Source organism: Drosophila gunungcola, unplaced genomic scaffold (assembly GCF_025200985.1).
Source record: "Drosophila gunungcola strain Sukarami unplaced genomic scaffold, Dgunungcola_SK_2 000078F, whole genome shotgun sequence".
In the NCBI taxonomy this organism is placed as follows: domain Eukaryota; kingdom Metazoa; phylum Arthropoda; class Insecta; order Diptera; family Drosophilidae; genus Drosophila; species Drosophila gunungcola.
Window position 1 is genome coordinate 69,339 of NW_026453241.1, and position 14,243 is coordinate 83,581.

General features: G+C 43.2%; 4 protein-coding genes across 4 annotated transcripts; 2 read left to right on the top strand and 2 right to left on the bottom strand.

Moving 5' to 3' along the window:
* The first annotated feature begins 872 nt into the window (after positions 1-872).
* LOC128264756 (general odorant-binding protein 19d) lies at positions 873-3,025 on the top strand. The gene is made up of 4 exons (XM_053000415.1): positions 873-1,176; positions 2,440-2,528; positions 2,597-2,733; positions 2,811-3,025. Exons 1-4 carry the CDS (start codon positions 1,029-1,031, stop codon positions 2,887-2,889), a joined length of 453 nt encoding a protein of 150 aa, XP_052856375.1. The 5' UTR covers positions 873-1,028; the 3' UTR covers positions 2,890-3,025.
* A 221-nt stretch (positions 3,026-3,246) lies between these two features.
* On the bottom strand, positions 3,247-6,450 carry LOC128264753 (serine/threonine-protein phosphatase 4 catalytic subunit). Its single transcript, XM_053000412.1, has 3 exons — positions 6,290-6,450; positions 4,336-5,231; positions 3,247-4,264 (listed from the first exon to the last, which is right to left on the bottom strand). Exons 2-3 carry the CDS (start codon positions 5,127-5,129, stop codon positions 4,135-4,137), a joined length of 924 nt encoding a protein of 307 aa, XP_052856372.1. The 5' UTR covers positions 5,130-5,231; positions 6,290-6,450; the 3' UTR covers positions 3,247-4,134.
* Positions 6,451-7,242: 792 nt separating this feature from the next.
* On the top strand, positions 7,243-10,000 carry LOC128264752 (uncharacterized). The gene is made up of 4 exons (XM_053000411.1): positions 7,243-7,618; positions 7,678-7,822; positions 7,890-8,896; positions 9,578-10,000. The coding sequence occupies exons 1-4, from the start codon at positions 7,442-7,444 to the stop codon at positions 9,749-9,751; spliced, it is 1,503 nt and encodes a 500-aa protein (XP_052856371.1). The 5' UTR covers positions 7,243-7,441; the 3' UTR covers positions 9,752-10,000.
* LOC128264754 (putative hydroxypyruvate isomerase) lies at positions 9,942-10,990 on the bottom strand. The gene has a single exon (XM_053000413.1). The coding sequence runs from the start codon at positions 10,824-10,826 to the stop codon at positions 10,029-10,031; it is 798 nt and encodes a 265-aa protein (XP_052856373.1). The 5' UTR covers positions 10,827-10,990; the 3' UTR covers positions 9,942-10,028.
* Positions 10,991-14,243: the final 3,253 nt, after the last annotated feature.

Below are 14,243 nucleotides of genomic sequence, written 5' to 3' on the forward strand. Positions count from 1 at the left end.
AAAATTTTTTTTTTGTATCCAAAAAGATAACGGATTCACATTTCCACGACGACAATCTTCAACCAATTTTGAACTTTAAATCAAAATGTATTTATGTGCTCGATTCTTATTCGAAATAAGATTGAAGCTTGTCAAAAATAGTATCGATGTGTGGTAACAGTTCTTCAATAAAAAAGCATTTAAAAATTTAAAACTAAGCATGCAAGATGCCAACACGATAATCCAATTTCAGCTGTTTCGATCTACATTGAGATTGCGTGCTCTGAAATTTCCACTCGATAAAAAAGCGAACATGAAATGCAGATTGCAAGCAAGCGATTTATCACAGGCAAACTAACTGGGAAGTTGAGTGATCAAGGGTATATTATGGCCTAAACGACCAATTTGCGTGGCCGCCTGCCTTTCAATGTGAGGCCGAGATTCCAAAACGCAGGGGGCTAGTATAATAATATAATAGATGATATTGGATGGCCCCGCCAGTCACAATCACTCATCTCTCACCCAGAGCTGTTGATCGGTTTAATTACGAGCGGGATTTTGCATTTTGCATTTTGTATTTTGTATTTTGCATTTTGCATTTTCATTTCCACTAGACCCGACCCGGTGTGTGATTTCATGCCAGTCACCAATTAAGGGGGTAAAGTGGAGATCCCAGTTCCCAGTTCCCACCACGTCAGCTCCCATCCGATCCGATCACGTCCAGCGGAATGGAGTGGAGTGAAGTGGAGTGAGGTGTAGTGTCATTTGGTCACACGATGCCCAGTCGAGGGCATCTCCGGCGGGTCCCGTATATGCCCATATAGTTCATAATTGCGAGTAATTGCCGGAGGTGCTTGAGACGCGGCTGTAGATCGATCTGATCTGCCAAATCAATCACGGGACTTTGCCTTAGCCAACTTCTCCTATAAAACGGGGGCGTCGCCAGCGTTTCGCATCCAATTCAGAGTTCGTACGTAGCGCAGTTCAATCGCCAATCGCAGCTCGCAAATAGCAAATAGCAAATAGCAAATCGCAAATCGCAAGTCGAAATGTCACGTCTATTCAATCTGTCCGTAATGCTACTCCTGGGACTGGTGTGCCTGGGAGGCACCCTTGCCAAGCCGCAAGAGGGGATGACCCGGGAGCATGCCACCCAGTTGGCCAACGAGTGCAAGGCGGAGACGGGCGCCACCGATGGTGAGTACGGAGTAGCCTTGCCACTTCCACAGAGAGAAAACTGGATATGATGCCGCATTTGCTATTTATTTGCTATACATCCCATACAAGGAAATATTTCGATGCGGTTTTTCATTTCGCATCTGTTCATATGCAGCTATTTTTGATATTTTTTTTTATAAAATTAAAATGTATGACTTATGCATTTTTAAATGAATATAGCCAGAGCCTTATGCATATACGAGGAATTTTCCTTTGCAACTTTCTATTTTTCTTTTGGCAGCTATTAAATAAAACATTATAAATTATGAAATTAAAACCATTTCCCAAACTCTTTCACTCTACGAGTAACGGGTATGAAAATAATTTGGAATAACCTCTGACATCTTAGCTTTGCCCGAAATTGTGAGCTAAGCACTCGTTTCCCTGGATTAAAAAAGTACAGTTAATATAAATACATAAATTGTTAAGTTTGTAATTTTTTGGTAATTGTCATTCAATATACATACTTCCATAGTTTTGTTTTTCTTTCTTTCTCTAATTTAGCATTTTCTAACATTTTCGCTTAATTAAAAATGATAACTTTTCCAATTTTGTGTATAAAAATCTTCTCAAAAGTTTTCGAAGGATTTTGAGTCGGCAATTTGTTGATCTTCAAAAGTTTGCTTGAAAATTTTATTATAGCAAAGCAGGGCATTTTATCTTCAGCATTAGGTAACATTACACTCGTCAACAGGTTTTTTGTATAGTCAGAATTTACACATTTTTGTTGTCTCTCGAAAAGCGAACTTATCATTTTACTGTTGTGGGATGCGAAGCAAATAAATCTCATAAACAAACGTCTACAATAACGATCGTTCCCTGGTATCGTTGCTTGACTTAAAAAAAAAAAAATAAAACTGTTGTTCTGAAATAGTAAGCCATGACTTACCATTACATCTCGAAGCATATTTGTTTAAATTGAAAAACAGCGTTTTATCATTGTTGTATGTATTTTTCCATTTGTTTCTATGGGAGTTATATGATATAGTCGTCCGATTCTGTCTTCTGTGCTACATGGAATAGAGATATGGCTTTTGGGAAAGTTTTATCCATATAGCTTCGAAACAGAAAGACTAGTTGACTTAGAAACGGACGGACAAACGGACATGAACGACTTTCCTATTGATGTTTAATAAGAAGATATATATGTACTTTACAGTTGAAAACTTTTGACTGGCATTACAAAGGTTATAAACATATATGTTTGATATAATATTGTCCTTTTTTTCTGTGTGATCTCAGAGGATGTGGAGCAGCTACTGAAGCATGTGGCTCCCGAAAGTCACGAGGCCAAGTGCCTGCGCGCCTGCGTGTTGAAGAAGTTCCAGATCGTAAGTGCTAAAAACGCGAGAGATTACCTTATTACTTTGCTTACCAGCTCTATTTTTTTGTGTTGCAGATGGATGAGGCCGGCAAGGTGAACAAGGAGCATGCCGTGCAGATGGTCAAGGCCATGAGCAAGCATGATGCCGAGAAGGAGGACGCCCCCGCCGACGTGGTGGCCAAGTGCGATGCCATCGAGACACCCGCGGACCAGTGAGTACTGGCCATTGGCCTGCCGCCGGCTCCGGCTCATCATCCATTCATCCTTTACTTATGCATACTTTTCCCAGTTGCGACGCTGCCGCCGCCTTTGAAGACTGCATCTACGAGCAAATAAAGGAGCACGGACTCGAGCTGGAGGAAAACTGAAAACAGATCTAAGACCAATACCGAACCCGATACAGAGGCACAAGCGCCCTCTCTGGAATATAATTATCATTTTTGTTATGTGTATACTATGACTAGAGTTTAAGTACCCGATAAACTGAGAAACTGCAGAAGAAAACGGATATTGGATTGTGAAAGGGAATGTATTGGGAAGGACATGTGCTGGACTTAGTTTCATGGGATAAAGTAATTATTCAAAATAAGCAGGAATAGCTTTAGCACAGATCTTTCATAGATTAGTGCTAGCGTGCTAATATTTTAGCATAGAAAACTGTTTTTAATCTCGCAGGATTCATGCGGCTCTGAAAGGATCCAAAATGTATGCAGTACTGACTCAAGTTCGTGCTTATTATCTTTATTTTAATAATAGTTATTTGTATATAATATCCCAATCTGGGGAGTACTTAAAACTCGTTTCTTACATGCTACGAACTACTAAACTGTTTTTTCGTATCTGTCTTTCCCCAACTGTTTTCCGGCTGAGAAATTCCGTTTCAGGCATGCAAAGTCTTTTTTTATCAATCAAAAACTTAATGACGTCTTCGAACATTTGCTTCCATCCTAACTCTGCCGACTTTATGCAACTTGTCGGTCAAGATGGCTTAATGCTTTAACCTACATCTATATGTATAGTAAGTTGCCCGATCTCAGGGAATTCGCATCGAGCAGACGACTGTGGCGGGTGTGTTTGCTGACCGTCTGCGCCAGGCGAATTGGCAGGATTCGCGGACAAGGGGGTATTAATCCTATTATTTAGTAGCTAGATGCAATGCGCAGGTTTCATACGCGGCCCATACTATTGATCTTTTCACAAACCAGATGACTTCCACGAGCACGTAACAGCACAAGTCTCCAAATGAAACAGATACAGGTAAACAGATGGTAAAAAAAAAAATGATATCTAAGTAGTTCTTGGGAATCTAAGTAGATCAGAACGCGAACTGAATGTGGATCTGTGTCCGGCTGCTTGGGGTGCACATGCAGTCTGTTGTTGCCCGCCGCCGCCAGTTTGATATCTTAGCTTACTTTATGTTTATGTTACAGTTGTTCTCTAGCACTTGCAGTTGCGGTTCGCGTGTGCTTTGCTTAGGCAGGCTGGCAGTTGAATTTTCCCTAAACGATTTGCGTCAGCCACCCGTGGGCACCCGCCACCCACCACCCGCCCCGCGTCCATTCGAGCCGATTGTCAGGGGAGCAGCAGCGGGAAGTCGCCGAAATGTGCTCGTCTTAGAGGAAGTAGTCCGCCTGGGGCTTCTTGGAGGGTATGCCGCGACTCTCCTGCGGAGCCGCCTCGAAGATGACGAAGTCGCGGTGCAGGTACTCGTTCAGCTCCAAGATGGCAGCCACATTACCGCAGCTGCATGTGCAAGAGCAGGACAAGAAGTTAGTAAGGCAATTCGAGCATTTCGAGCATGGCGGATTACTCACCGATAGCAGTAGTTTGGCGCCGACCAGACGGTCAGGACGGTTTCGTTGAAGTGCCACTTGAAGCCCTCCATCACCAGCTGATGCGCACGGCAAATCATGTCGATCTCGTTGGTGCGGTTGAACTGGGAGACCACATCCGACCCGAACAGATAGCCAGCGCCGCGCGGCGAGACGCCCCAGCCGGTCTGGTCCTCCGGATCGCTCCAGAGCAGGTCACACATGGGCCCGTCGTGGGGCACCTCTTGCTTGCGGTCGATGCTGCGAATCTGGTCCAGGTACTGGATAGACGGCGACAAACCGCCGTGCACGCAGAATATCTTGCCGTCGATAATGGCAGACAGGCTGAGGTAGTCGAAGATCTCCGTGCAGTAGCGCCAAACGGCCGTCGAGCCGTACTTGCGAAGGCACTCGTCGTAGAAGCCGTACACCTGTGTGATCTGGCGCGACTCGTGGTTGCCGCGGATCAGCGTAATGCGGTCCGGATAGCGCACCTTCAGCGCCAGCAGGAGCAGGAATGTCTCCACGCTGTAGTAGCCGCGGTCCACAAAGTCGCCCATAAACAGGTAGTTCTTCTCGGGCACATCGCCGCCCACCTTGAAGAGCTCCTTCAGGTCGTAGAACTGGCCGTGGATGTCGCCGCACACGGTCACCGGCGAATCCACACGCTGCACATTGCCCTCCTCCACCAGGATCTCGCGGGCCTTCGCGCACAGGGCCTTAACCTCGTTCTCCTTGATGATCTCGCAGCGCTTCAGCTGCTCGATCTGGCGGTCCAGGTCGCTGTAGTCGGACATCTTCACCCGGAGGATGGCGGCAGCCGAGGCAACGGGAAAGCGGTGAATCGGACTGCAGGCGTTGACTGGGCGGAGGGACAGCGTCGTTCGTCGTTCACCGGGCTAAAGTGGGTGGACAGGAAAGGAAAGGAAACAAACAAGCCAGAACAATAAGATCATGTCAATAGGAGGACAAAAGGGATATTCGTGCAGAAGTGTTTAACAGGACGAGAAATCCACATTAAGTTTATGCCCCATTCTTGTTCCGTCTGAAATTTTAAACTAACTTTAAATCAACCAAAGTCGAATGTCTCTTGGTGTTGGCCTTAGTTTTGTAAACTATGCTATCATATACAATAAATAAATATATGTGTAATGAAATACTTTCGTGTGACTTTCTGAAAATGTATTGGAGGACATTGCTTATGATGAACTTTTGTGTACAGCATTTGCCACTTGTTGAAGTATATCAAATAAAATACTTTAAACAGCCTATCAAATACAACATATACATATATTTCCAAAAGGCTAAATGCTCAATCTACGATGGGAAATCGAGACTTTGATGGACGTATTACTTTAGAAAACGTTTGCTGCTTATGAAACACAATAGCCGAGTTAATCTGGCCATACCCATGTCAGTATGTCCCTGTAAAAGTTGAGATCTGGGGAAAAATTAGAGCCATAGAATGGGATTGAGCATGTTTGGTCATGACCCCATAATCCGGGAAAATTTGTTTTTTTATGATTTTGTTAAATTTGTAGGCTACGTATTTTTTGGAAGAGCAGTGGCTAGGGTATTTTCTAGTCGGGTCACTTGGTAAGTAGGCTTGATATTTTGCAACAGTGCATGGGGTAACTCATGGTTATTCATTCACCTTTTTTTATTCTTAATTCGTAATAATAAGGCTTTTATGAAACCTTGAAGCAAGTGAATACAAGAAGTGTATATTAAAGTCGACTACAGCGTCGTTTTTGTTTGTGTTTCGGTTTCTGCGTGCGATTTTTGTGCGTGTGTGTGCGTCGGCTTTGTGCGGGTGCATGGTAGGTATTTAGGTAGGTGTGTGTGTGTGTGTTTGTGTCCGTGTGGCTTGTCGCTGGTTTTTTTTCCGCGCGCAATTTCCACCGTCTGCCGTGCTTTTCACCGCCTTCTCGGCTGTTTTCCGGTCAACGCTACTTACTCAGCGCAATGGCGGTCTTTCTCGACAATCCTTTTGCTGGTGGCTCGGCTCTCGTGCTCGCGTTTTCGTAAATAAAATGCACATTAACTTCTTTTGGCAACCGGGAACCGTGCTTAGGGTTTAGTGAGACCGAAAGCTACCGCTGCTGGAATACGACGTTGAGTGGATGTGTCACCATCCGTTTTCCCGCCACTAGCGGACGGTCACACTAGCATATTTCGGTATTTATTTAATTTCATGGCGTTGCCAGACGAGGTGACAGAATATTTTTATAAACTTTCAAATATCTCTCATTTTAAAATATTTTATTGTTATTATTAAAACATCACCCAGCATTAAAAGTGTATTTCAACTAAATTTACAAATTTTGTTGAAATATTTTTTGATTGAGCTAATATTTTGGCAGATAATAGTAAAAAAAAACTGGGTTCAACTTCGACATTATTTTATTAAATGGATCAATTTCGAATATTCCTACTTTAGTGTGGAAACAATAATCGCAATAAACAATGAGCTAAAATTTATTGTTGACTACCTAAAAAGCTTACCTGCAGGGTAAACAAATTTTTAATATTAAGTTTCGTTGCTAAGTACTGAATAAAAAATTTTAAATTTATGAACAACTTAAACAACTCCCTTATTTAAAATAATAGCAAATAATAGGTGCTTGGATAGTTATTTACAGAGTTCCCATGTCTTATCAAAAAATACAGAGAACTCTGATTTTCAACAGCACTGAGGTTTTTGAATTGCACATTTCTGGATAAGCTACTTGCAGTTATCATTGCGGCAATTTTATCATCAATAATAAAAGCTTATATAAATCTGTTTAGAACAGAACGAAATAATGATAAGTGGAAACCAGGCGTTTTATTTCCAGATTAGCGATTGTCGATAGCTATCGATATATACTCTGCCAACTTGCAGTTTACCCACCCCTAAGGCCAGCTTCAATAAATTTGTTTACATATATCGAACGGCTCGGACTATCGTAACATCGATTGATTGGGGGGGAGCGGGGCGCCGCCAACCATTTAAATGCAATGGTGAAATTCAATTCAATCACTAAGCCCTCAGCTCTCATAGGCAACCATCTAAGTACAATCGCGAAATCCAACCCAGTTCAATTCAATCACCAATCACTCACGAGCAATGTCCACCTTTGGAGCTGAAGTGGACCAGGTTTGGCCGGCAGTCACTGGAGATGCCCAGCCACTGTCCGCCTTCGGACGCAAGTTGCTGCAGGATTGCCGGCAGGTGATTAAACCCGTTCCTGGAGATGATGACTTGCAGAAACTGATGGCCAAGTCCGAGGAGTTTCCCCTGGAGGTGAGTATGGCCAAGCCACCCGGCCAAAATCGCTTTCAAACCGCAACATTTGTTTGCAGTTCGGCGTGGAGAGTGTCCGCGTGAAGAAGCAATATCCTCGGCGGTTGGACAGGATCAACCAGCAGGTGAGCACCGCCTATCCGCTGATACACGAACGCACTTTGGGCCTCTACCTGCGGTACCTGGAGCATAAGTGTCACTTTGGTAAGACAGCGGCTCGCTCCTCCTTCTCTTAAATGCCTTAACTGATGCACATCCCACCCGCATGCAGGCAACTCCGTGGAGAAGCCCATCTATCGGCCGCTCTCCCTGTGCGACTTTGTGCAGCGCCTGCTGGAGAAGCGCTGCGCCAGCTTCTTTGCCCGCAACGACAAGTACTTGCTGCTGGGAGGCGAGACCGGGGCCAGTGGCTTCGAATCCGTGGGCTCGCTGGAGGAGACGGCGCCCTTGGTGCTGGCCAACGTGCTGAGCTACGACGACATCAAGCTGTCCGCCCTGCTCTCCGTCAGCTCCCACACGGAGTTTGTCAACGAGGGCGAGCGGACCAACTGCGGACGCGTTGATCGGCACACCAAGACCTTGCAGGAAAGCGGCGTTATCGTTGGCATGATCGGAGCCCGCCTCTCCAGGCGCAATCTCATGGAGTTCCAGGACATTGTGATCGCTCGCCAGCAGAACACACGCGTCAGGGGCTACGGCATGGCATTGGATGAGCCTGCTGGCACGCGGGCCGAGGATTACCGGCGCCTGTGGCGCGGCTTCTATGCCACGCGGGACCTTGTGCACGGTGAGGCCAGCATTGACAACCGGCGCTTTGGGCCCTCGCGAAACAAGCTGGACGTCTTCGACAATCTGGTGATGAAGCGGCGCTACGCCATCAGCTTCGACATGCTGCTGCTGGAGGCGCAGGCGAGGGCGAAGCGTGTCAACCAGCTGGCCTACATCCATGTGGTGGGCTTCGGACTGGGCGTGTGGAAGGCGGCCGCCCAGCAGGAGCGCATCTTCCTGGAGACCTTCGAGCAGCGCATGCGCACGCTGGGCAGCCGGCTGGGGCACATTGGCCTCGTGCACTTCTCCTGGTTCTCGATCACCGACTGCGGCAGTCTGCGCAACGGAGCGTTGGTGGACATTCCCGGCCATCCAAAGGGCGGCATTAGGGTGCTCATTTCGAAGCGCAATCCGGCCCGAAAGCTGACCACCCCTGAGCACGCCGATATGCTCCTCGTTGTGTCCTACGCCTGGGACGGCAACGCACTGCCGGGCAACGAATTCTGGATGGTAAGTGATGAGAGGGTATAGGGCCTTATATTCACACATCAAATTTAAAGTAAATCGAGAGATGACGGTCAATTAGTAACAAATTTTGAACCTGTATTCTGTACACACATAGTACACTCCTTTCGTTCTACACATTGTGGCAAAAACAAGATAGGAACCGAAACCCAACCAAATCAAAGATAAAGCCTTCATCGTAGATAAAGCCTCGTTATAATGTTGTGGTTTGGGCTTTTGATATATTATTTTCAAGTAGTACACACTTAAAAATCTTTATTTTTTTAAACCTTTTCAATTGAACTGCAAATATTTTAGGAAAAACATAGGGTTCGAAATTTGTCGAACGGCTATCTGATTTTATGTGTGTACGCTGCAATGCAATTAGCAGCATTAATTATATTAATCCGGAATAGTAATTCAGAATTTAACCTTCAAAAAGGAAATGACCTGACATTATTTTTATAAACTAGCTGAGCTTGAAATGTGACTTTAATATGTAATTTAGTTAGTTAAATGTCTTCGTTTTGAAAATTTTAACCACATTTGAAAACATGCTGTTGGTAATGAAACTACAATTCCTTTCCTGTTAATGTAATACAATATTCCAATGTACTAACTGATGTTATAATCAGTAATGCATTCCGTGCCCCACTAATCGCTTATTGAAATCGCTCTTCGTTGTAGAAAATGCTGAAGTCCACGGGAGACTCGTCGACAGCTTGCTCCACCCTCGTGGCAGAGCTGCACAATCCGTACATCAACACAGTCTTCTGCAACGGAAGCAACCTGCACATCGCCTCGCCGGAGCACGGGGTGCTTCACATCGCCGAATATGCCAAGCGGGTGATCCCGGGCTAGAGTGATGAAATAAGTAGATCTATTCGACTATCTAATCTTATCTAATCGTCTGTGCGCAGCTACTGTTCTATTCCACGCTTGCTGTAGGTCATTTCCATGACCTTTTGTACGGAAAACAAGGGAGGGGGTTCGATACCCTCACCCTTTTTATTTAACCATCTTGAAGTTGTAAAGCAAAGTTTCGAAAATATTGGTTCAACCGGCGGCTTTATGTTTGTAAAAAGTGTAAATACATGATTGTAAATGCAATGGACGTCCGTAGTATCCTTTGATCAGATCAGAGCGTGTAGCCCAGCTTGGCGACCCAGCCCAGACCATCGACCGTCGTCGTCCGGGGCTTGTACTCGCAGCCCACCCAACCGTCGTAGCCGAACTGCTGGAGCAGCTTGAGGACATAGCCGTAGTCGAGCTCCCCGGAAACGTCCGGTTCGTGGCGATGCGGCACCTGGGCGATCTGGAAGTGGCCGATGAGGGACTTGTGCTCGTCGAGCGTCTTGGAGACGTTGCCATGCAGATGCTGCAGGTGGTAGAGGTCGGCCAGCAGCCGGATGTTGTCCGCCCCCACATCGGCCAGCACTCCGGCGGCCTTCGAGTACGAGTTCATGTAGTAGCCGGGCACGGCGTACTTGTTGATTGGCTCTATCACGCCAACCATCTGACTCGATCTGAGCCTGTCCGCGGCGATTTTCAGGTTGGCGGTGTACGTCTTCGTATAGTCGGTCTCCAGGTGGTCGCCCTTCTGGAGCCCGGCGGTCAGGTGGATCTTGCCGCAACCCACATCGCGGGCGAACTCGATGGTGGCGTCCAATTGGCGGCTGAACAGCTTCTCCGAGCCGGGAACACTGGTGGAGCCGAAGCGCAGCTGGTCGTCGCTCTTGTCGAAGGCCAGGTTGACCAGGCTGACCACCATGCCCGTGTCCTTGACGGCGGCCACCACGTCGCCGGTCTCGCCCTCCGGATAGGGGATCTCGACGGCCCGGAATCCGCTCTGGTGGGCCAGCCGGATCCGTTCCGCGATCGTCGCCGCCCGCTCCGTGAACAGAAAGTTTAGATTCGCAGCAAACTTGAGTGACATTTCTGGATTTGTGTGAGTGTGTGTGTGTGTGTGTGTGTTCCCTTCCCGATTTTCCCGTCCCACAAATCTCCGCCTGCGTTTACGCTTGGTAAACAACTGGGTGCCCGATGGCGATTACACTGTTTTATCTACCGACTTTTGATTCTGCCAATGTCATTTGCCAAGAGCTTTTTACACCAAAGCTTTGTGCGAAGTGTACATTCATATATATGCATGCTATAGCTATTCAAAAGTCACTAGATTCTAAAGTTTAATAGTAATAATTGTTTTAAAAATATATGAACATTTGAAAAATATTTATTGAAACGAAAAACAGTACTTTAATCGTGAACTAATCAGAACTTTTAATTAATAATTCATTTTTAAAAAGATAATAAAATTAAGAATTCAACTCTGATATGAAGGTTAATTATTATGAAATGAAGGTTTATTATTATTTAAAGTCGCCTTTTAATTTCATTGGTCCATGTATTCATTCAAACCCATAAGTTTAAATTTAAATTTAAATCCAAATTTTTTCGATGTCTACTCGATATTTGGGCTATCGCAAGTAACTATCACCTCTAACGATAACGAATAAAAAGAAGAAGCAGCTGGCAAACGAAGGCGGGAGGATATGAATTTTAATTATGTCATTTGTAACATTTTTATATATATTCATGATCTGCGTTTATACGCAAACTAGTCTCTCCGTTTTAAAGCTATCTGCATTCCCTATTTCCTATTGCAGGTATCAGACGACTATATCATATAGCTCAGGGACAAAAATTGAAAAAATTAAAACTTTCCTGTTTTTAAACTTTTTTTTTTATTAGTTTTTCGATGTATAGTAATGCTTTTATTATTTTATAATTACAGTTTTAATTTGATTTAAATCGGACGACTATTTCATACAGCTCCCATGGGAACAAACGGATTATGAAAAAAAAAATATATATATAAATAATTTTTCCTTATCTAATAACAAATTTTTTTGAACACAGTAATGGTTTGATAATTCAGAATTGTGCTTTTAATTTTAATAAAATCGGAACGATCGAATAATTTAGCTGAAAATCATCATTTATTTAATGTTCTTAAACGTAAACGGATATAAATTTAGACGTTTTAAAGAATTTTTAATTTTAGCAATAGCTGCAGGGGTATATAAACTTCGGTTTGTCGAAGTTTGCTTTCTTCTTATTTTTTTATCAAATACTTTTAAATGCATTTATTTGGCCCGCATCAGCTATCCGACCCGTGGGCCAGTGGCGGAGGCGGCGGATTTGCTGCCCGCTTTACAAAATAACCTTTCATACGCTATTAAATTTATAAATTAATATGCATTTTTGAACTGTTTTCCAAAACAGGGAGTCCATCTGCACCGGAAAATCAAGCTTTGATCTCTGGAGGATTTGTTCGATTTAAATTTGTAAGCAAGTGTAATCGAACCAACCATTTCAAATGGATGGTTTGATTGTTTATTAGTTAGTTTTTGTTTAGAATCTGTCCAGGTCGGACTACCACTGGATTTGATAACAACGTTGGCTAAGTTATTATAATTTTATATTTATGTAAGGCAGATTAAGTTGAAGACAGTCGGTTATTGTGGGAAACAAAATAAAAATGTTGTCTTTGCGACAGGTCGGAGAGCCTTTCAAGGTGGTGAAATCTTCTTAATTGTCGTTAAAATCAATTTTGAAAAAGTCAAATGAAAAATAAAAAAATTGTTTAATATATTCATATTTAAATAACTTACAATCGTTATGTATAAAAATATAAGCGGGAAATATTTAATTAAGTTCAAAGTATTTGGAATTACAAAGAGTTTTTTACCAGTGCTTTCGCTTTGCCAAGCAAATGTATCTTATTAATTATAAGCATATTAATTTGTAAATTTCATGTAAACGTGAATGGCTTCGCCAAACAATACCTTATAAATTAATTGTTCTTATTTATTATCAATGACAAAAGCGAATTACATTCATCATTTATTTTATATAATTTGATACAAAAATAGCCATTTAAAGCCAGCATTCAAATCCATCTGAAAATGCAATAGTCGTTTGCAACAAATGTTGCACAAGGATTAGGCAAATGGAATTGGTTTGTCAAAACCGAGCTATTAAGGCCACCCCATGTGGGCAATTTTAATACTAAACTACTCGAATAACATGAACAAAAGCATTTACTAAAACGGACATGTCATGGCCATGGTGTGCGAGTGTTTTAGTCACAATAATCATTCAACAAATACCCTAAAATGTTTCAATTGTTTCCGGCCATTGCTTCCATTCCCAGAATTGTGCACCTCCTTCCTCCTCCGAAACGCATTTCCCATACGCACCATACGCACCATAAGCACCATAAGCAATTGCAATTAGATTTGTAAAATTCCGCATCGAGTGCCAAGTGCCAAGTGCAATGTGCAATGTGCAATGTGCAACCTGGCGCCACATGTGCGTTTGTTTGCCCTTGTTGATTGTTTTTTCCAGCTGGCCTGTTTAAATGCAAAATGTATTGCATTCAGCATAGAAATTGGATTTCAGATCCATTCGACATAACAGATTTTGACAGTGACATCGTTGTGTTGTCTGGAGACAAACAAACTGCTGCCACTTGAAGCTTTCTGAAGAGGATGTCTTTGTTTGCTGACCAGGATCTGAAGTTTTTAAAGAGGCAAATTGAGGATAACGAGAAAAAAAATAAAATGTTTGGAAAATCCGATCATAAATCTGGATCAGCTACTTTTTATCTTTTCATGTAGGAGGAATTTGTGTCTGATCTGAATCTTCAAAATTTATGGTTTTTACTCAGACACTAAAAGTTCGAGTACGATGCATGTCTTGAATTTTTGCAGGTGTGATTCCTGTCCTTCCGAACATAGCTCATCTTCGCCAGAAAATCCGAGGGTATAGGTTTTGATTTGGCTAGGCTGTCTTATCTCCTTATGGAGATCATCTCAGACTTTTGAATCCTCACGTTTATCACCGTTTTGGGGCGATATGATATAAATGTTTCATGGTACAGTTGACATGGTTCTGGATACAAGTATGAATTGTAAATTATTAAATATTAAATCAGAAATTACATATTTGTGCCATAGGTATTTAAATGTGTTCCCTAAGTTATGAAAAGATTTAATTGTGGGATGTTAGACTTAAGTTAAATTATCAAAATCTCCAGGCGATGAAATTATCATTACAATTAGTGTATTTTATACATAGAAATAAATAGAGCCGAAGTCATTTCAAATTTGTGAACGGGCAATACGTATTAATTAAATAAACTGCCTGTATTGACGGCGACCTGAACAACCATTGGCTTATTTGTCTTTCGCCTTGCACAATAAATAACGAATTCCTTTAGCATTTCCAGCGTGCCGCGATGAGAGTGTACCCTCTCTGCCGTTTTTCCAGTGCCACCCGGGTGTATTTT